This window comes from Hippocampus guttulatus, chromosome 13 (genome assembly GCF_054856545.1).
Source record: "Hippocampus guttulatus isolate MCC_2025c chromosome 13, RoL_Hgut_1.0, whole genome shotgun sequence".
Lineage (NCBI taxonomy): Eukaryota > Metazoa > Chordata > Actinopteri > Syngnathiformes > Syngnathidae > Hippocampus > Hippocampus guttulatus.
Genome location: NC_141273.1, coordinates 7,507,555 through 7,528,412, shown reverse-complemented (window position 1 = coordinate 7,528,412; position 20,858 = coordinate 7,507,555). Strand labels below are relative to the sequence as shown.

The 20,858-nt window shown below is 42.0% G+C and overlaps 1 protein-coding gene across 2 annotated transcripts in view; it reads left to right on the top strand.

Annotated features, from left to right (window-relative positions):
- Window positions 1-20,858, top strand: part of ltk (leukocyte receptor tyrosine kinase) — a 59,409-nt gene that overhangs the window by 29,232 nt on the left and 9,319 nt on the right. For both annotated transcript variants that reach the window (XM_086127372.1, XM_086127371.1), the window contains exons 10-25: window positions 2,363-2,457; window positions 3,941-4,012; window positions 4,217-4,391; window positions 5,458-5,608; window positions 5,724-5,846; window positions 6,513-6,669; window positions 10,083-10,268; window positions 10,462-10,560; window positions 11,455-11,616; window positions 11,748-11,858; window positions 14,057-14,243; window positions 15,313-15,403; window positions 15,603-15,667; window positions 19,014-19,143; window positions 19,215-19,312; window positions 19,793-19,885. In XM_086127372.1, the coding sequence (XP_085983498.1) occupies window positions 2,363-2,457; window positions 3,941-4,012; window positions 4,217-4,391; window positions 5,458-5,608; window positions 5,724-5,846; window positions 6,513-6,669; window positions 10,083-10,268; window positions 10,462-10,560; window positions 11,455-11,616; window positions 11,748-11,858; window positions 14,057-14,243; window positions 15,313-15,403; window positions 15,603-15,667; window positions 19,014-19,143; window positions 19,215-19,312; window positions 19,793-19,885 (1,995 nt within the window). The remainder of the gene's footprint in view (window positions 1-2,362; window positions 2,458-3,940; window positions 4,013-4,216; window positions 4,392-5,457; window positions 5,609-5,723; window positions 5,847-6,512; window positions 6,670-10,082; window positions 10,269-10,461; window positions 10,561-11,454; window positions 11,617-11,747; window positions 11,859-14,056; window positions 14,244-15,312; window positions 15,404-15,602; window positions 15,668-19,013; window positions 19,144-19,214; window positions 19,313-19,792; window positions 19,886-20,858) is intronic.

Here is a 20,858-nt window from a genome sequence, read left to right as displayed (position 1 = left end):
GTTCTTTGTGCGTCACTGCAGAAATTGTGCCATTCGTCTTGTGAAGCTGAAATGCTGACTAACACGCTGCTGCCATCCACCAACTTCCCAAATAAGATCTGAACTATAATAATGATGCTTATGATCATGTCGTTTTTGTTGGGATTTTATTTTTCGCATGTGATGTCCTGATAAACCGTTGGCTTATTTACTTATGAAACCTTAATGACTCTTAATTTGATGCAATGTGTGTCTTATCACACACACACAAACCTTTTCCTGTCTTATGGTCTGACTGTCTCGGATCTAGAATTCTGATGATTTCTAATCTTATGCCATTACTGTTAGCAGTTGTTTTTTTTTTCCTGTACTTATGTAGTATTTCATTAAATCACTCCTCCTGCTCAGAGCCGTTGGCTTTTCATGCCTCACACTGCTGGTCACTATGCCGCTTTCGAACAGCTCTGCCGTCGCTCTGGCTTAACTTCTGTAAACACAGAGGAGCTCTGATCCTGGTTTGCTGAACCATTCTAGACTCTGTGGCTCCATTCAAATCCGAGCAGCCTAAAACAAAACCAAAGCCTGTGCCCACTGAAATAATTCACACAGCTGAACAGGAATACTGCAAAGATGAACGCCAGTGGAAGACGGACAAGCTGAAGGTTTCTTAAAAAATCCTGAAAGACTGTTGTCGCCACTATCAGAGCAATGTTAATGAGGCCAAAAACACCTGTCACAACCACGTGTCCTATTTAAAACCATTGACTCTTTTCTTGACCATCCTGAGCCCCCCATAGTTGATCCCGCTGACCCCGTTTGTTTTGGCTGTTTCATTTGAGTCTGTGCCTCCTCACTTTTATAAAGATATTTGATCTAGTATAGAATCGTCAGTTCTGGTTATCATGAACAACAGTCTGTCTTCTGGTCTTGACCCCCAAAGTTTTAAACATGCTGTGGTACCACCCCTACTTAAGGAACCTGGCCTCAATTGATTGTAGTCTGCTAGCCAAGATACATCTCCATGCTAACATTTTAATAAAAAAATGTTGGGCATTTTAGTTAGTCATTTCTGTATGCGCATGATGTCCTGGAGGCCTTTCAATTTGGTTTTGGAACACTGCATCATTGAGAGTATTTATTATTAAGATTGAATTATGTCTTTCTGTCAAATGACTCTGAGGACAACGTGTGTTTTTTTCTGCTGGACTTGACTGCACCATTTGATATGGGAGACCCATAATAGTTTTGTGGCTCTGTTAAAGCACCGTATGGCCATTAGTGATAATGCTTTAGATTGATATACTGTAGATACAACCGAGCAGAGAGCGCTCCATGTTGGTAGAGTAGTTCTGAGTCCCTCTCTGCACAACTGACTTATGGAGTTCCACAGCGTTCCATTTTAGGGCCCCTGCTATTTGCTTTATATTTACTGAAAACATTGTACTTCCTTCAATTGCTATGATGATTTTAAGTGAGATTTATACAGTACTGTATGCCACTAAAAAAAAGATTATTTTCTTCTTAAAACCATTTTCATCATCTCTGGATGGTTGACAAATTGATGCAAGTCCCGCTCTTTTTCCCTATTAGCTTTGGGCAGTGCCAAAGTTGAAGCCCTTTCTTACTCAAGGGCATATTCAAACAGTCATCATTGCCTTCGTCACATCTCTACTGATTTACTATCATGCACTTTATTTTAGAGTCTGCCAGTTTTCCCTCAGAAATCTTCAATTGCTGCTGTTCACCTCTTAACAGGAGCATCTAAGAGATAGCACGTATCTCCTATTTGGCCTCCCTCCACTGGTTGCCAATGCACTTTAAATGTTATTTTAAGAGTCTTGTATTTGTTTCCAATCTTTAAATAGTCCCCTACTTACCTCTCTAAGTCACGCCATCCTTGTCCGGTGTCTAAAGTCAGTTGAGATGGTCATATGGCTCTGTTTCATTGCTGCTCCTGGGGGTACCAAATTCTAAGCGGAAGCTCAGACGGGATCTACCTTTTTCTGTTGCTACCCAACTTTGCTCCCAGTGGGCCTGGCAGTGTCTTGCATGGCAGCAGTCACCCATTGGTGTGTTAATGTGAGCCTCTCTAAAGTGCTTTGGGCACCATGATGGTGGAAACACAATACAATAAGCGTACCCAAATGACCATTTCTATTCTCTGCCTTTCAACTCAGCAAGTTGTTTGCATTGTATTTTTGTTTTATTGCTTAGCTTTGTTACTGTTTGTTTTTAACTTTATTGTTTTGAATTATTTTGCTTTTTGTTGAAATTTTCTCCAATGTACAGCACATAGAAATGTAGGAACGACTTGACTTCAGTGCAGTTAAAGCAACAATTATCTAACCCTAAGCCCACACATATGGAACGGGTTTTTGTGCAGGTTCCGTGTTATGGTGACAGCTGTTTGGCTCCAAGGCTCCCGTGCTGATGTCGCCTTGGATGACATTGCTCTCGGGGCAACCTGCTTTGACACAGGTGAAAAAACAGAAATTATTCAAAACCTCCACTTTTTCCACAAACCCTTTTGATTACTTGACTAAAGCATCTTACAGTATAACAAGGGTTCTCAAATATTTTAGGTACAGTGACCCCTTACATGGGAGAAATTATTCCATTGACTTCCCCCCACCCCCCTGCCCCCTGTAATCCTAATGCCAATTAAACATAATTACCATTTGCACCCCTAAATGCCCTGGGCACATTTTTCCCCATCACAACCAAAATATTAGTGCTGTTTTATATAAGAGAACTTAACCAAATTCAATGGAATTAAATATTTTTCAATCGTTGCTGACATGCACCGCTTCCACTAACAGCATGGCTGCCAATGGAGTTATTGTATTTTCCGCACTATAAGGCGTTTCAGAGTATCAGGCGCACCTTCAATGAATGCCCGATTTTAAAACTATTTTCATATATAAGGCACAGCACATTATAAGGCGCATAAAATAGAAGCCACAATAGTGAATGCGGTTGCGTTATGCATCCACTAGATGGACCTACGCTAAAGGGAATACAATACAATACAGCTTTATTTACAGTACATAGAGCTTTCACAACTGGTCGCAGCTGTGACAAAGTGCTTTCCAGAACATTTGAAATACTACGTCCAAGAAATCAGAAAACTGATCCATATATAAGGCGCACCGGATTATAAGGCGCACTGCTGGATCGTGCGGAAAATACGGTCGTTTACAAAAGGCAAACGCATTGTTGTCAACTTAGCCATTTGACTGATAATAAGTGACTTTACAAAACCTTCTAGCATTTTTCTTAAGTGACTTGCTAATTGTGCTCGCCCTAAAAATCAAACAACATGATTTGAATTAATGTCACATTGTTTTGCGTGTATGAGAAGCACGCAGCCCAGTTGAAGGCAATTACGGATTTAATGGTGTGCCACACATTTTCAAAGACAGTGCCCACTTACATGTTGCATAAACAGTGATTTATCGATTTTGAAAACTTTTGCCGAGATCGCCTTGTCTCATCTATACGCCTCTCTCTACATGAGAAAAGATTGTGAGAGCGCAAGAAATGCTTCAAGGGAGTGCGAATTGTGTGATTTGTCACAATGCTGTCAGTGATTTTAATTGCCCCAAAGCGACTGTAGGAGGGGAGTAACTGGTCTGTTGTGTTTGTTTCATTGCTGCACCAAAAATATTTTTTGCCCATAGTATTTTGCAAGCTATGACCCAGTTGGAGAACCACTGCCTCATAGCATTGCAATTTTGACGGTGGACACGTGTGACCGTGCACCAGCTCATCAGACACATTCTATTCACTTCGGTGTAGAGCTGCACTGGATCATATAGTGAGCTGTTTCTAATATTTTGTCCCCCTGTGGCTGCAAGGGCAGGCTCATTCAATTTAATGTTCCTAGTTTCTTTTGGAAGAAAAAGATTGGATGTGTGATTCTTCACCTTTAACGACACCCTTCGTTCCTGTCTCATCTCAGATCTCAACTCTATCCAGCCGATGGCCGACCTGAGGGATTTCTTTAGTCCTGTTGCAGAGCCTTCATTTTCAGGTGATTTTTTTTCCAAACTCTGCGCTGCATCATTTCTAATCCATTATGAATGACAAATCTTATTATCATGAAATGGATTGTTTTGCTGGTGTGTCTCTTGATGCATGAAGCCTCCAGAGAAGCTGTTAATCCATTCTGCATTAGCACCCATCTTCCAAGTGCCTCCTGGAACTTTCTTCTCTCTTCCTGTCCAACGTCTTCTAGAAGTGTCACTGAGGACGTGGTTTTTTAACTCGTGCGGTGCCAGCGGTCCATACGGGCCGACCCAGGCCCAGTGCGACAGCACCTACAGGAACAAAAATGTCAACGTGACCGTGGGGAAGGAAGGCGGCTTAAAGGGTGTGCAAATGTGGAGGGTCCCTGCCACCAACAGATACCTGTAAGTCACATGGTGCTTTATGCTGAAATAGAGTGATTCCTATGTAAGGTGTCATGCCACCAGTTTTCAGTGGCAGGTCATCAGCAGGTGCTGCGGGAGATTTACAATTCACTTCATTTATAGTACAATTGCATATACAGCATGGAGGTGTTCATTTATTTACATGTATGTCAGAGACATCTAATGACAGGCAGAATAATGAAATGGTTTTCCAGTAGCTGGCAGAAGGTGCAATAAACCTTTGTATGCACCTGTTGCCGTTCATATAAAAGAATACGTCCCAGGTCTCCTGCGAGGATATAATCTTTGTTTTCAATTAAACAGGCCAACATTTCGCATTGAGCAAGTCAATTAGTCAGCAAATTGAGATGAGATCATCATTAGCATTTTTTTCTTTTTGTGATATTTTTTTTGTTTGGCAAGAGGTTTTGAATGTAGACTGGGTGTCGTGACTTAATAGAGGTTGGGCTCTAATAGCAGGTTTTGTCTTGCAACATGGATGTGAATGAATGTGCGGGAATATAAGATCCAGCTATGAATGTGTAATTCTGAGCGCTCCGTTGAGCTTATCATATGCGTCTTAAATGTCAAGTCACCATGATGAATAGTACTAATAAAGGTGGCAGAGTACATCCTGTGCCCGGAAACTGTAATAACTGTTCTTAAAAAGTTGGGTTATTGTTTTAACGACTGGAGTATTGTTTTAATGACTGGAGTAGGTTTAACTGACTGTTAACTTGAACTACACTGTTATCTTTTTGTTCAGAACCCGGTTAACTTTAACCGACTGTGAACATGACGTTAACCCTTTCAGGGACAGCGGATACTACAGTGGACAGCTTACCATGTTATCAGGTTACAGGGTGCACGGAAGGGTTAAAGCGAACACATTCATGATCCTTTCATTCATTTCAAAGCCGAAAGATGATTTGAGATTCAAATATTTTGATCAGTTCGTGTGGTGAAAGAACAAATCAAACTCGTATCTCAAGGCATCACCGTACTTTGTTACTTTGCGCCACTTCCCACCAGAGGCATAACCCGTTTGCATCATTCCATCATTCAGGATCTCGGCTTACGGCGCCGCAGGAGGGAATGGAGCCAAAAACCACAACCAGCGCAACCATGGAATCTTCATATCGGCTGTGTTCCCTCTTGAGAAAGGGGAATTACTTTACATCTTAGTGGGCCATCAGGGAGAGGACGCGTGCCCAGGGGTGAGTGTCACTCACAGCTGAATGAATATACTTGAGTGAAAAAAAGTGAAAAAAGGTAAAAGGATCACCTGGATTCCAATGAATGTCTTGAGTGTCCTCCCCTCTTTTGATGCAGAGAAATGCCCAAACCCAGAAGATCTGCCTAGGGGAGTCATCTGTGATTGACAACAGGGGGGAGGCTAGCACAGAGTGGTCTGGAGGTGGAGGCGGAGGAGGGGGAGCTACCTACATCTTTAAGGTGACGCGTCACATTTACAGATGACTTGCATGAACATTTCCATAAGCTTACTAAAAAGAGGAAAGGTCATTTCCGCTTTGAGGACATTTTAATTGTTGTGGGAAAGGTGAAGTTATTTTCCCCATTTTTTTTTGTTTTGAAATATATTTATCCTTACACATTTCTCAACTAATTAAAGCTATTCAAATTTCCAATTATTATTAAAACTCAGGTGCTATTTTGCAAATTCCAAAATGACCAGTTCACTTAGGTACACCTGGCCAGTCTAATGGCATTTGATACAATCTTAATTTTACAATATATTGTACTTTGTTGGGGTGTCACCCAGGAAGAGGTATCAAAAATTGTTGACTACATCATGATACATAACAACAGAATGGGTAAATTATTCATAGAACCCAATTTCAGATTGATGCAGATTAGTTCTATACCTCCATTTTCTAATCGGTGTGTGTGTCAGACAGGGCATAGTTCTATACCGGTCCAAGAAAAATGGACATGTTGTTAAATGAACACCCCATTGGCAGTGTCAATCAAAACTGAGCATAAGTATCTTTGTAAAATCTGAATTGGATGATTTTCAGGTTCTCTAAAGTTGTGGGTGCAGCAGGATATCACGTGAGTAGATGAAAATGCCAAATGATTTAGGTGATGCTATTTTAACAGATGGAGGGAGATGAGATGGTTCCTCTGCTGATTGCGGCCGGCGCAGGAGGGAATGCCTACATGGAAGACCCAGAGTCCAGTCTGGATCAGAAACCACTGGAGCAGTTTGAGAACAGCACCACAACGCCCAGCACCAATGGCCAAAGTGGCGCTGCAGGTAAGATGATGGCTGCGATAGAAAAACAATCCATACATATCTTCTCATTTAGCATCTGCATCCATTCCAATGTCATGAAATGTCAGCTTGAATTTCTCCAACTGTCATGTTTTCCTTCCTTCTTATTTGTAGAATCAATGGAAATCAAATCAGGTTTTCACTTTGGCTGCTTTTTATGCACGGTTAGCTCCAAGTTTGTGGTTTTATTGACGTTTCCCATAATAAGGATAGTAAACATTAACGCACCGTTCAGTGTAAATTACTTGTACTACTTTTTCAATGATTTAAATTTTGTCTATTTTGGGTGACTTTCAGAGAAGTTTCAGGGTCAACAATTTCCTCTGCTAATTAAATGTCAGAACGGGTCAAAGTGGACTTGAATGGTGTGTTAAGGGTAAAAATGCTCCCTTTGTAAATAAAATAATCATTTTTTTGGCACTGTGAGAGAGGTATTATTTAACCATTTGTTTATGATTGTGTTTGTCGTGGCGTACAGTTGCTCCGATCATATGGAGATGTTTATAATATTTTGCCCTCATGCTCGCAAGGTATTGCGTTTTGCCTAATTTTGTCTGCCAAAAATCAAAAACAGGCACACAGGAACATGTAACACACAATGCAATGCTGCTAATCGTGTCAAAAAGCAAGGCCAGGAACATAAATGTTTAGACAACCCCAATGTATTCCACCGCACACCTTCTTGATTTTCACATGCATTCCGCCACATGTTAAGTGGGTGACAAATGCAATAAGAATGGCACTCAGTCGTGCAGAGGTCTGCCAAGAATCTGTCCAATGCTTATGAAAGGAGAGAGGGAAATATAGTGTACAGGCAACATGTCATCCCGTGTAGGAGAATTAGCTGCAATAATAAACTTGTGGCTGAATGAATATGTCTCTTACGGTGTCCTCAAAACTTTTAAAGGCACCTGGAGCAAACCCAGTCCCATTTTAGACACCAAGCGTAAACTGCATGGGTCGTAATGGATAATAAGCATGTCGAGATCATATGCACTACAGAAGGAATTTCATAAAATTTTCACTCCAACCTTCTGCAAAACATCATCAACAACAAAAAGCTCAACTATTCTCAGTAATAACCATAAACATTGAATTCTCACAACACATACCTTACTTAAATGATCATATGATACATAACAATTTGCACACAGTCATTCAGTCAGTGTCTGTCAGTTTGCCCCTTTTGTTTTTTGTTTTTTTTTCAGTTGCTCATCAAAGTGAATAATGTGTTCAGCAAAGGCCCTCAAAATAAGACCCCAGTTTTGAGTTTAATAGGACCTCAACAATAGCCAGCAAGCAAAGCAGTATCACTCAAGTAACGAACACAACTAACGGTATGAAGGTCCAGGGTTCGATCCTAGCCCCTGAACTTCCTATGTGGAGTTTGCATGTTCTTCCCGTGCTGGTGTGGGTTTTCTCTGGGTACTCAGGTTTCCTCCCATATTTCAAAAATGGTAGGTTAATTTATAACTGTAAACTATCCATAGGTGTGATTGTGAGCACAAATGGTTGTTTGTCTTTGTGTGCCCTGCAGTTGGCTGGCAACTAGTTCAGGGTGTACTGCCTGAAGACAGCTGGAATAGGCTCCAGCACACCCGCGACACTTGTGAGGATAAATTGCTCAGATAATGGCTGGATGGATATGTTATACAACATCATTATATGGAGTGTAAAGAACTTAAACTGTTTTTACCACTTTTTTTTGCTTCAATTCAATGTACATTGTGCTGCTTCTTCTGCTGTTCAGGCCTTGGCCACCTAAGAGCAATGTAATACAAACATATGGATGGTTATAGAGTACTGTACATGGAGACAGTCTTAGCTCCTGAGTAATATTTGTTGTTCTTCACAGAGGATAAAAAACTATACACCTGCGACTATTGTTATATTATCTGTCTGCATGTGTTGCTCCACTGTTTGTGTTCAAACGTGTTGCTGAAAGGGATATAACACCACAACACAGATGCTTATAGGTTTTGTTAGTGTGGGGTGGCGAAAATGATTGGTTAATGTAAAATTCTGATAATGACTGAACGTATGTAGACCTTGTTTTGCAGTGGTCAGTCCTGTTTTCTCACAGCACACAAGTTCTGGCAAAGAACAACAACTTCATGTGTATGGCTTGCATATTGTTGAGGATTGCATAGTGCACACATGACTACATACGTTCAATTTGAATCTATGTACCCTATGTTGACCATCCCGTTATCCACTATGAGGCCATGTGAATCTCTTAATTGAATGAGAATGTTTCTCGGTCTTTTCTGCGGAATAGCAGGAAATATAAATTTTCCCACACACAGCGCTCAGTTTGCTGGAGTCGGTGTGCTCTGTCTAAATGAACGCCTCAGGCTCCACTTGTTAAATCCAATAAATGGAACACCAATAAGGGCTGACCAGCACTACTATGGCCAAATACTCAGAAAAAAAAGGGCTCTCTGGTAATGTAGTCATTTTTCCATAAATTGAAACAGTTTCCAGGTCTGACATTTTTCCCATCAAATATAGGGTGACTCAATTTCTTTACAATTCAAAAAAAGCAAATGAAAGAATAAATCAGTGGAAATTATTTCAAATTGAGAATCGTATGTTAAAGGTTTTTCCCCTGCTAGTCAACATCCAAATTTGCCATTTGTTTTGGATCCTATTCTCTAATACCAGTCGGTATTGCTTTGACGCCATTTGTTGGAACTTGGTGCTGTGAGTTTAGACAGCTTCAGTGACTTGGCCATTTACAGGGGATAGTGACCAAGCCCAGAGAAGTTGATCATGCCTCTTACTGGGCACCGTTAGTGACTTGATTTTATTGGCATGTTTGCTGTCGCATAGCCTCATCACTGGCTGCAAAGGCATTGTGGATCTTTTGCCTCAGCTCATTGATGTTCCGTGTGCTTGATGCACATTATCCTTAACAGAACCCTGAAGAGATGTGCACTAGAAATCACTCGGTTTTTGAGGGTGTGTTTCTTCTGCAAATGCCAACTGCGTCCAAGCGAGCGGCTATGAGGAGTTGTAACTGAGTGATTTTGATGAGTTTTGTTTAAAATAAATAAAGCAATGAGCAACTGATTAAGTGGTGCTATTGGAGACTCCTGGAGACTCTGAGAAGCGGGTTTTCGATCCTCTACCTCTGGCTGAGACAGGAAATGTGTTGCTTGTTTTTTGTCACTCTTCAACTCCATTAACTTTATTCAAAAAGCACTTCAATAATGCAACCATAGTTGAACAAAGTGCTATTCATATAGACTATACAGAAATGATAAAACACAATAACAATTGCAAAAACCAAAACAAAACACGAAACTCTCCCAGTTCTCATGTTGGTCGCCTGCTCTTCAAAACGAACAACTATGAAGTAATATTATGCATGGGTGATCTCGGTGTCTCCCCAGGTGGTGGTGGAGGCTGGAAAGACTCCTCTACCGCTCACCTCGTGGCCGGCAGGTCGCTCTCAGAGGGTGCTGGTGGGGGTGCAGCGTGCCTTTTGTCCCAGTCCAAACTGGGTTGGTCCACCTACGGGGGATTCGGAGGGGGAGGTGGCGCCTGCACGGCCGGAGGAGGGGGAGGTGGCTACAGAGGTGAAAATATTGAATCACGATGACTTAGCGATAACGTTTCATTTCATATCTACGTAGTCATGTGTTGATCACAGATGGCCCTGAATGAAGTTGAATGCATTGTTGATGTTGTATAATGGCATTGTATGCCTCCATACATTCGTCCAAAACAGAGCAGGTTTTGAACCACCCTTGTACATCAATTCTGTGATAGGCGGCGATGCTGCTCTGACGGATGACATCAAAGCAGATGGACGTGATGGGATCTCCTTCATTAATCCAATTGGGGAGATTTACCTGCAGCCTCTGGCAGGTGAGTTCAACTCATTCCATCCCACAATTTTCACCTGTTCAATTGCTATTTATAAACACGCAGCCCTACCAAAAGAAAGATGAGACGCTCCTCTTTAAACTGAAAAAGGAAAAGTTTGTTTCTATCTTTTTCCATAGGTTTACGCGATATAATAAAGACTCATGGACAATAAAGACAAATGAACCATGAAGTAATATGAAAGACAGTTGATTTATCCCCTTCAATTAAAGTAGTTAACTTACGAAATACTTGCCGTCTTTTCAGCGTTCATTCTGACGACTTCGCAAAAGTCTACCAAACAAGTGTGGCGTAAAAATAAGTCAGTCTGTCATAAATCAGATCACAAGCATTATGCAAACAAAGTGGCGGCTTTCTCGCTGTTTCACCAAACGGTGATATGTAAATCCGTGGACGGCACTTCTGGAAGCACTGAATTTATTGAGGCACTATATAAATAAACAAATCAAGACGATCACATATACATATATGTAAAAGAAGATGAAGCCTTCCGGCTGATCGAGTTTTGTTGTTGTTTTTTTCTGTTTGAGCATTCCACATAATTGATGCATTCTGTCATCTGTTTGTGTTCAAATATCTAACACCCTCATGTTTGGTCAATTTGTTTTCTTTTGTGGACCCAAGCCTTTTTTTGTCTCCTTGAGACAACTTGCCATCTGACTCTGATTATGTCGTGGCTGGCACACTAATTCACAACCTCATGCAGCTAGTTGCCCTTCCTTCAGGACTTCAAATTACAGTCCACATGACATGAAAGACATTAGGAGTATGATTTAAGGGAAAACAAAACCATGAAACAACCCTCAGTGATGTCAATGTCATCTACATCAAACGTATTACCGAGTGAAGATTTTTGTTTTGTGCATTTCCCCCAAGCCATGGAGAGTCACGGCGAGTGTGAAATCAAAGTGCAACTGAACTGCAGCCACTGTCAGTCTCAGAGCTGCAAGCGGGATAAAGACACACACCTCCTCCTCTGCCTGTGCCACGGCGACGAGATTTTGGCCAGCGATAATGTCACCTGCGTTGATACAGCAGGTGAGGAAATACCTTCAAGTGTTGGTGACCGTGTCCAACATCGCTGGCTCTACTCCCCACGAAGTTGAGCTACCTCCTTATTATTTCCGTCCACTAAACACACAAGTCACCCTGCCTTTTTCATCTTGAAGCTCCTCCAGTCCCGCCTCCTCCGGGCCAGATGTCGGCCGCACTGATCCTGGCTGTGGTCACCTCCACCGTCGTCAGCGGCGTGGCGTTGATCTGCCTCGGCGTCATCCTCAGTAAGAGACTCGGGCAGTTTTGCGCTGGCGTGGTGCCCGCCACCTTTCATCGTCTGTGAGGCACATCCATGGGAGCAAACCCACTCTTAAGCTAATTGTTGTTCATGGTGATCTCCTCCACAAGTCGTGAGAGGAAAAGGTGGCATTAGAAAGAGGGCATTGCGTTACCATGTGGAAATACAAATGCTCTTGATTCACGGACTGATACAGCGAGACCTGACTCCATTTAGGTGACGGCCAATTGTTCATTCCGTTTTGAAAGCAAACACACACAGAGCAGCAGTAAATGGCATGCGTGTTCTAAAACCGACAACAAAGGTTTGGCATTTGGATCGAGAGTTTCCAAGCTTGGGAAGTGCCGCTGATCGTGGTTCACAGAAGAGGAGGGAAAAACATTTTCTATTGTCTTAGTTACAATGCACAAAATGACAGTTTCTGGATTTTATGCACCCATGGGCATTGATGTTTTGTTACATGTGTAGATCAGAACCATTTGCAAAAAGCCACTTATGACTAACTAGAGTCCTACATGCTCTAAGATATTTTACTTATTATTCTTGCTATCATTAAAATTCCTAAAATAGGAATATACTGTGTAGGGAATTAACATCATGTCTGTCCTGTTAAAATGTTTTGTCAGGAGTGAGATGTCAGAATCAATATATAAACACTGCTAATACATCTAATGAGGCATTATTATTATTATTAGGATTATAACTGTACTACGCTGCCATGCTGTTAATTTATATGCTCGCTGCGAGATCATATTCACCACTTTTGTAGTTCATATCCAGCACCAACCTCGATGAACAGTGTTGGTGTACATAGATGTATGAATCTGCGTAAGACAGTGAGTGGATGCCACTCTGTTTGAAATACAGCTGGGAAGAATAAATGAGATTTTCTTTGTTTGAAGAGGGTCTGGAAAGTGATGTAGATATACCCTCACCTTCAACATAATTTGGGGGGCCAAGATGCTGTATATTAGACATGACCAGAGATGGACACTTAACCCGTTTTGCCGGTGCGTCCTCCGTTTACGACCTGAGTACCCTTTCGTCATCGTCCCTCCATCCTTATTCATATAATAATCTTCCTCTGACCGCGTCCGTTCTCTTCCTTTTAAAGCGCTTCCATCCCAGCCCCCACACCCCCACCTGAAAAAAAAAAGAGGCATGAAGAAGTGGGCAATTAATACCCTACAGATGAGACGGCACTTACTTTGCTCCATACATTTGCGTAGCACTGCTGATCCCATCTTGATGACGTTGACAAATGCCGAAGCACGCTGAATCATTGCAATCTGTTCCTGGTGCAAACCGTCAACATCATAAAACCTTTATTAACGCGAGAGGAAATTTTCCCAAACACATCCTACATACAATGGTAGCTTTCCCCTCTGCTCACAGCATACTGTGTAATCATATGACATTGAATACACGCACACAAAGAAAGACAACATTTATTGTCTACTTGTGTAATTGAATAGAATTTTGTTTTCAATGAAGAAGTGAAAGGAAAGCAAAGCTCCACAGGTTAATGGTGTCTCTTCACCTGAGCTTTCCCCCATGCAGGGAGGTAGTCTGTTCCCTGACCCGCCCCGCTCCCCCCACCCCAATGTCCTCCACTTCAACCCCAACCTCCTCCTCACCATCCTCCTCCTCCACCCCTGTCCTACCTCCATCTCTACCATCCCCTCCTCATCCCCCTCCCTCGAGACCCTCGCATCTGCACCGGGCGCTGGCTCGACGGCACCTCTTACCTGCACGCAACGCCCCCCCCCTCACTGGCAGACTACCAACCTGCATCGGGGCCGCGGCGGGTGAGTCTCAGCTCACTGGTGTAGTCGAGGATTTGTAGATATGGAGGAGCACCCGTATATGCGCCCCTTGCATATAATGTGGAACGCGGCAATACAGTATTCCCCCAGCTGTATTTGCTATTAATGTGTGTAAGAAATGTGTTTTAATACGTTGAAATGTGTTTCAAGCCTATGTAAGGTCATTAAGAAAAGAGGTCCCTGAGGCGGTGGGTCAGGAGCGCAATAGGCATGGGTTCACTGTATTTGCATAGGAATGTTTTCAAGGGTTGTTTGTATTACCGCTTCCTTATCCAAATTCCATGCAAGGGAACTGATACTTTTCTCGACTATAAACACATTTTAAGAATCGTTCTTTTTCTCTGTAATTGTCCCCAAGTGTGGCATCGCTGGAAAAATGATCTGCAAGCAATGAGGGGCCACCTGCAGAGCCCCGAGTACAAATTGAGTAAGATCCGCACCTCCACCATCATGACAGACTACAACCCCAACTACTGCTTCGCCGGGAAGGCCTCGGCGCTCAGTGAGCTGAAGGAAGTACCGCGCAAAAACATCACATTGCTCAGGTATAACTCCGCTGCAAACGTTCCACCAAACACAGGTGTTTTAAGACTTTTAGTGAGACTTCGGCACCCTTATTTTAATCATGAAAACAAACATTGGAGAAAGGATGGCTCATCAAGGTACATCAGTGAAAAAGAGACTGTGGGGAGCTACTTTTTTTTTTTGTGTGTGTGTCCATTAGTTTTAGTAAGCAGGCTACTTTCTGGTTTGTGGAAGGCCTTATAGATAGACTGATAGCAACATTTTAATTTTGGGCAGGTACTTAAGAGTTGAATGTACAGTATTTCTCTCTGTCTCTCTCTCTCTCTCTCTCTCTCTCTCTCTCTCTCTCTCTCTCTCGTGTTCAATTAACCTATCATGCATGTTTAGTTGGCTCACAGTATTGAGTATATGATTGGCTGGCAACCAGTTCAGGGTGTCCCCCGCATCTACAGCCCGAAGACAGCTGGGATAGGCTCCAGCACACCACATGACCCTTGTTGAGGATAAGCAGATCAGATAATGGATGGATGGATGGATGCACATAGACTATATGGCAATTTGCGAAATTTGTCATTCGAATTACTCTGCCCACACTTTTATCTCGAACGGCACCAAAAGTGAGGACTGTATTTTCCTCACGATAAAGCGCTTCGGAGTGTAAGGCACTCCTTCAATGAATGGCCTATTTTAAAACTGTTTTCAAATATAGGGCACACCGCATTATAAGGCACATAGAATAGAAGCTACTGTACAGTAGTGGCTGCGCTTGCGGTATGCATCCACTAGATGGAGCTACGCTAAAGAGAAAACAATACAATCCAGCTTTATTTAGATGGAGCTTTCACAACCGCTGCAGCTGTAACAAAGCGCTTTACAGAACATCTCAAATACTACATCCGAGAAATCCGAATATTAATCCATAGATAAGCCGCATCGGATTATAAAGTGCACTGTCGGCTTTTGAGAAAATGAAATTCTTTTAGGTGAGCCTTAAAGTGCGGAAAATACGGTAAATACCACATTTTACAATCCCTCCTAACATCTATGAATGTCCACTTTGTGCTTATTTTTTGTGCTTTGTGCTTGCAGAGCTCTTGGCCACGGCGCCTTCGGTGAGGTGTATGAGGGTCAGGTCCTCGGAATGAATGCAGATAATGGCCCCATGCAGGTGGCCATAAAGGTCAGCAACCATTCACAATGTGCACCTAAACACTAGATGACAGCTCATCAGCGGGAGTGATATTCATTACACATAATCCACTCTGCAAGGGTGTTCCTGCTCATGCAAAGGTCACACGTGCGGAGGAGACACATTGAAGTGATGCATTTCATTTCATGAAACTCACCTGAAGATGGAGTTTATTTTTCCTCCTCTGCAGACTCTTCCAGAAATCTGCTCAGAACAGGATGAAATGGATTTCCTTATGGAGGCACTGATTATGAGGTACACATCCTGCGTCAGCATAATCATACAAAGTGCACTCCGAAAAATGAATCATGGCATTGTTAAGAATTTTCATCAATTTAATTTCATTTTAATATCAGATTTTTTTCAGATGTACTGTATTTATTTAGATTTCCTTCAAATCAACATAAATCAGCACATTTCAATACTAATGAAGGTGAATCAATTAAAATGTATGAAGAGAGTATACATATGGAAGGCTGTGGATTAACCAAGATTCATTTACCGTAGTTCAAATTTATGAAATTACTTTCCATTAGGTTTACATAAATATTTCAGTGTGTCGACACTCCATATTTCCAGACGGTAGCAGTAATGCAACCTGTGTGTCAACAACATTTACAATTGACAAGAAGACATTCCCAGCATGCCTAGCAGCATTTGTACATGGATACAGGCTGTGTCCAAATTCACAGGCTGTATCCTCCCAAGGCTACATTTTCGGCTTCTTTTTTTTCGGCCGCATGACGTGACTTTCGGCCCAACTCGACCGCACGTGTTTTCCAAATTCGAGGAACAGAATTCGCACGCTGGTTCCTTCCACGCCTGCAAAGGCTCCTGGCTTAACAAGAATTTGGACACCACGTGCGGTCGAATAGCGCCGGAAGTGATGTCATCCGGTCGAAAATGCATCTTTTGTGTGGGCCCCACCACGCTGTGAATTAGTACACAGTGATAGTCTTCTAGCAGCTTGTTGTGTAAGAATAGGTGTGAGTGTTTTAAGTATTTCATGTGCATAATTTTGTGACACACAGGTAAATTTGCTGTTTACTTTAATGACTCCCCTGATCATTAACCTTTCATATGTAAATTGTGAGGGAGCCATTAGCAACTATTGACATATGGAAAGAGTTCTGTCTTTAAGTATGCCAAGGCAATCCTGACGTTTTGCATGACAAATTTTTGCTGCAATAAAATAGTGTAAGCCAAAGGTAATAAAATGGCAATGTCTGATTAAAGCTTTGAAATGCATTGGTTTTAGATATCTACAAAAATGAATACTACTGCTCTATTAAATATCAAACTTATTAAAAAATAACCATGCCATCTGATGGTACACTGTCCTGTTATGCGATCACCGCTGTGGACTGATGACTGAGATTTATAAATAATGTCCAGGGATCCTTATTTTACGACAGTGGTTAGAAATTGACTGCGAACCAGTTCACGAAGCCGCACCGTAATATGTGGCACAAGAAGTCAAGCCCAGTTATTGCCCTACTTACCTCTTTTATATCTATGACCTGCAAGTGTTTATCTTCCAGATATTTACCATACTATGACTTTACGGCTGCACTAGTTTACGGCACATTCCGACTCCAAATTCAGGTTAGGCGTGAATGTTATCGTGAATACGTGCCTGTTCACTGTATCACGAAAACATCTAAGATGGATCCAGCTCTTTTTCTCTCTCCAGATCAAGCAATTTGTCCCCTCTCCAAGCTTCTGTCACACATTTCTAAGCACATGCTTTTCTTCTTTACATCACAGCCTCTGTCCTTATTTGGCCTCATCATTTATTTTACAGCGACACGTCGTGTTTTTATTCTTCATACACGTCCATCATTCCGGCTATAGTCCAACGTCAACATGAACAGGGATCCCTCTAGGGCTATTTCATGTTCGCAGGCGCTCGCCCCTAATCGCATTTCTGTGCATAGTGGGAGCTTTGCTAATGTGAGCGTGACTTATTATCTTCTGCGCAACGTCTTCAGGATAATGACTTACTCGTCTGCTGCTGCGCTCAGCTTTGCTGCCATCTACCAAACGACATAAAGATTGGGTCTTAATACTCCTCCTGTCAGTGCTCCAGCTGCCTCGTGGGAGCTTTGATAATATACATGCACGTGTTGGACATTCACTCCAGGTAGTCACGCAGCCTATTCTCAAAGACTTTTTGGCAGACAGAGCTCATTTTCCTTCATCGGGCAATTCTGTCTCGTATTTTTCGAAGTCATTTTTTTGAAATCCCTCTGTGATATAAAGTATGTGATTCAATTTATGAATTGTGCAGTCTGTCTGAAAAATGGTTCAGCGACGGTATTTTTTCATCAACGTGAAGTGGGGGGGGGCAATGCATGTGAATGCTGTTGGAGTGAAAGTGCATGCGTTTGTGTCTGAGGGGAACGTACACAACGCTACACAGAAAGGCTGACGGGTTTGAATATGAAATATTTAACAGTCAAGACGTCATTGCTGTCAGCACAGTTGGCAAATGTGCTCCAACTCTCTACTGAAGTAAAAATGCAGATACTGGTGTAAAAAGCAGACTGGGGTGAAATTAGAAACACTACTACTTACCTAGAATTACTCACCGCAAATCTATCGCACAAGTAATACATTAATAGCTTAAAGTAAAAGTAGAGAATGCAGTTAGTTCAATGTAATGGAGTAAAAGTGCCATTTATTCTGCACACACACACACACACACACACACACACACATATATATATATATATATATATATATACTCACGTAAATGTAAAAAAAATACTGTATGTTGCATCAAAACTACTCTGACAAGTACAATTTATCCCCAATGGAGTGAATGTGGTGCCTCTGGAGGTATGGAACCTCAATCTAAAGCAGATATACACTGAAAAGAAATTGTGGACATTTTCACTAGACAGACAGACAGATATTATGGCTTTGCGTGAATAAACGTTTAAGCACACAGTGGAGTGGGGAAGTGGACGGACATGTGAATGACCCCTTGTGAGAGAAGCCTTCCTCTCACCTCTCAGTCGGTCGAAAGGTGCTGCTTCTTGTCTCGCAGTGCTGAAATCATCCGCTCTGCGGATCACAGAGATCCAACGGAAAACCTGACTAGCCTATAAATGATTCAGCTTGGTTCTGTTTTGTTTCTTATTCTTCTTTCATCTGGTTGCGGCTTTTGTGGTTATTCTCAAAATGGCCATGAACTTTTGTCTTGTTTTATTCATTAGTTTCTTGGTTTTCCTCAGAGGCGAGACACGGAAGAAAGACGGCGTTTTACTTTTCTGAATTGAGCGGCTTTTCTCGGACTGGGTTTGAAAGCAACATAATCTAAAAATGGATTTTTAAAAGAACGGTTTCAAAATTGTGGTGAAACGCCGCCTTGGCATAACATTTATATCGTTGCCTTTCACCTTGGGTTACCTTCTTGAAGCAGACCATCTTGGATGGTCATATTCACCGTTATGGACAGATTACCGTCTTCATTGCAGCAGGAGATAAACTCCACATCGGACGGACTTAGCAGAGATTCAAACCTCTGAAGCGCTACTTCTGCCTTCAACCACTGTTTGAAGAAATAATGAATCTGTGTGACTCTGTTTGCCCTCAGCAAGTTCAACCACAAGAATATTGTACACTGCATTGGTGTCAGTCTCAACATCTTGCCACGTTTCATTCTGCTGGAACTCATGACCGGAGGAGACATGAAGAGCTTCCTGAGGCAGAACAGGCCTCAACGCGTATGTCATCTCACCCACGCCTCATTTTAGATGCATTGCACAATTTTTGACAAGAGCCTTGTGGCTTTCAGGGCCAAGCTCCTTCTCTCAGCATGCACGAGCTGCTGCAGATGGCCAGGGACATTGCATGTGGTTGCCGCTACTTGGAAGAGAATCACTTCATACACAGGTACCGGTACTGACAAAGTAGACAACCACCTTGAAGCCACGCAACAATTATTTACATTTGCATGCTGTTCAGGTCAAGTTTGACCCGTTAGGGTGATTTTGTTGCTGTCAAATTTCCAAACGGCCTATTTCAAGTGCAGTCTAACTGTCCGCATGGGTGGAGTTTTCTTTCTTTTGGTGTTTTCATAGACAGGCACAGATAAGAAAGTGGCGAAGCGCTGTTGTGGGAGTGAACACAGCCGACTTACTTCCTGGCCAATGACAGCAGCTGCAATCATTCCCTTGAAATTCAGCACCGAAGAGGCATGCACATAGTCAGGCAGAAATACACACATCAGCATCAGCTTGAGTTGATCTGCGAAAATACCAAAGCTTAGTCTGGGCCGCCCCCGTACAGATTTGTTCCATGCCTCGTACCAGACTTGCACTGAAAGTTGTTTGCAATATTACTGAGTGTGTTTTCATTAATATGTTCATATAGAGATATTGCAGCTAGAAATTGCCTTCTTACGTGCCCTGGACCGGAAAGGGTGGCCAAGATCGGAGACTTTGGCATGGCCAGGGACATTTACAGGTTTGTACGCTCATGTGCTAATGCAATATCCCATCTCACTGTCAATAACGTTGTAATCTTACCAGAAAAAAAAATCATTTAAACAGACGTGTGAGAATTTGGGGGAAATGGAAAAAATGATTAAACCATGGTTACTTTAATGCCTCGTACAAGTAAAAGCGTACAATGTGACTAACTGGCACAAATACTGCTACAAATCACTGCCAATACAGTGCCACAGATATTGATGTATCAAAGGGGTCACCAACATTTTTGAAAGTGAGAGCTACTTCAGAATATTTTATCTTCGTGAAGATACTGGTCAAGCTAATTATCACAATTAACATGGTGGAGACCTGGTAAAGAACAATATGCAAGACTTTGTTTCTGCAAACGTCTGCAAAAATTAACATTGTCAAATGATCACTTCACTGGTGAGCTTTTTTTAGAGCTACTCATGTGATCCTTGGAGGCAGTACATCAGTGACCCCTCATGTAAAAAATTTGAGTGATTTTGGTCACTGTGAAGAAATCCCTGGAAATGGCTGGATATCAGCACTTACATTTAACTCTTATGAGCTATTTTCATTATGATTATATTTGTCAGAACAAATGTACCGTACCGTTACTTGTACCAGCCATTTAAAATGAACAAGAAAATTAAGAAACTTGGTCTCAACATTTTTTTCCATGACTGTGTATGGTGGGCCTTGAAAGAAAGTGCGCTCATCTCAGAGTGTTGAGTTGGTTGTGTGGGGAAATTGATATTCACGCCAATACATGTGTGGCTACGGACTTCTTTTTTGCATTTTCCCCCTCAACTTGAGTGATTTGAAACCACATGAGAGGAAATGTCCTTTGATTTGTCACCTGTGGAAACACACCAAATTCACACTAAGTTTTGTAAACATAGCAGACTAAAAGTCATGAAACATGGAAAATTATCATGTCACATGATCGATCTTACTGGGCTTCTAGATTTGTAATGAAATAC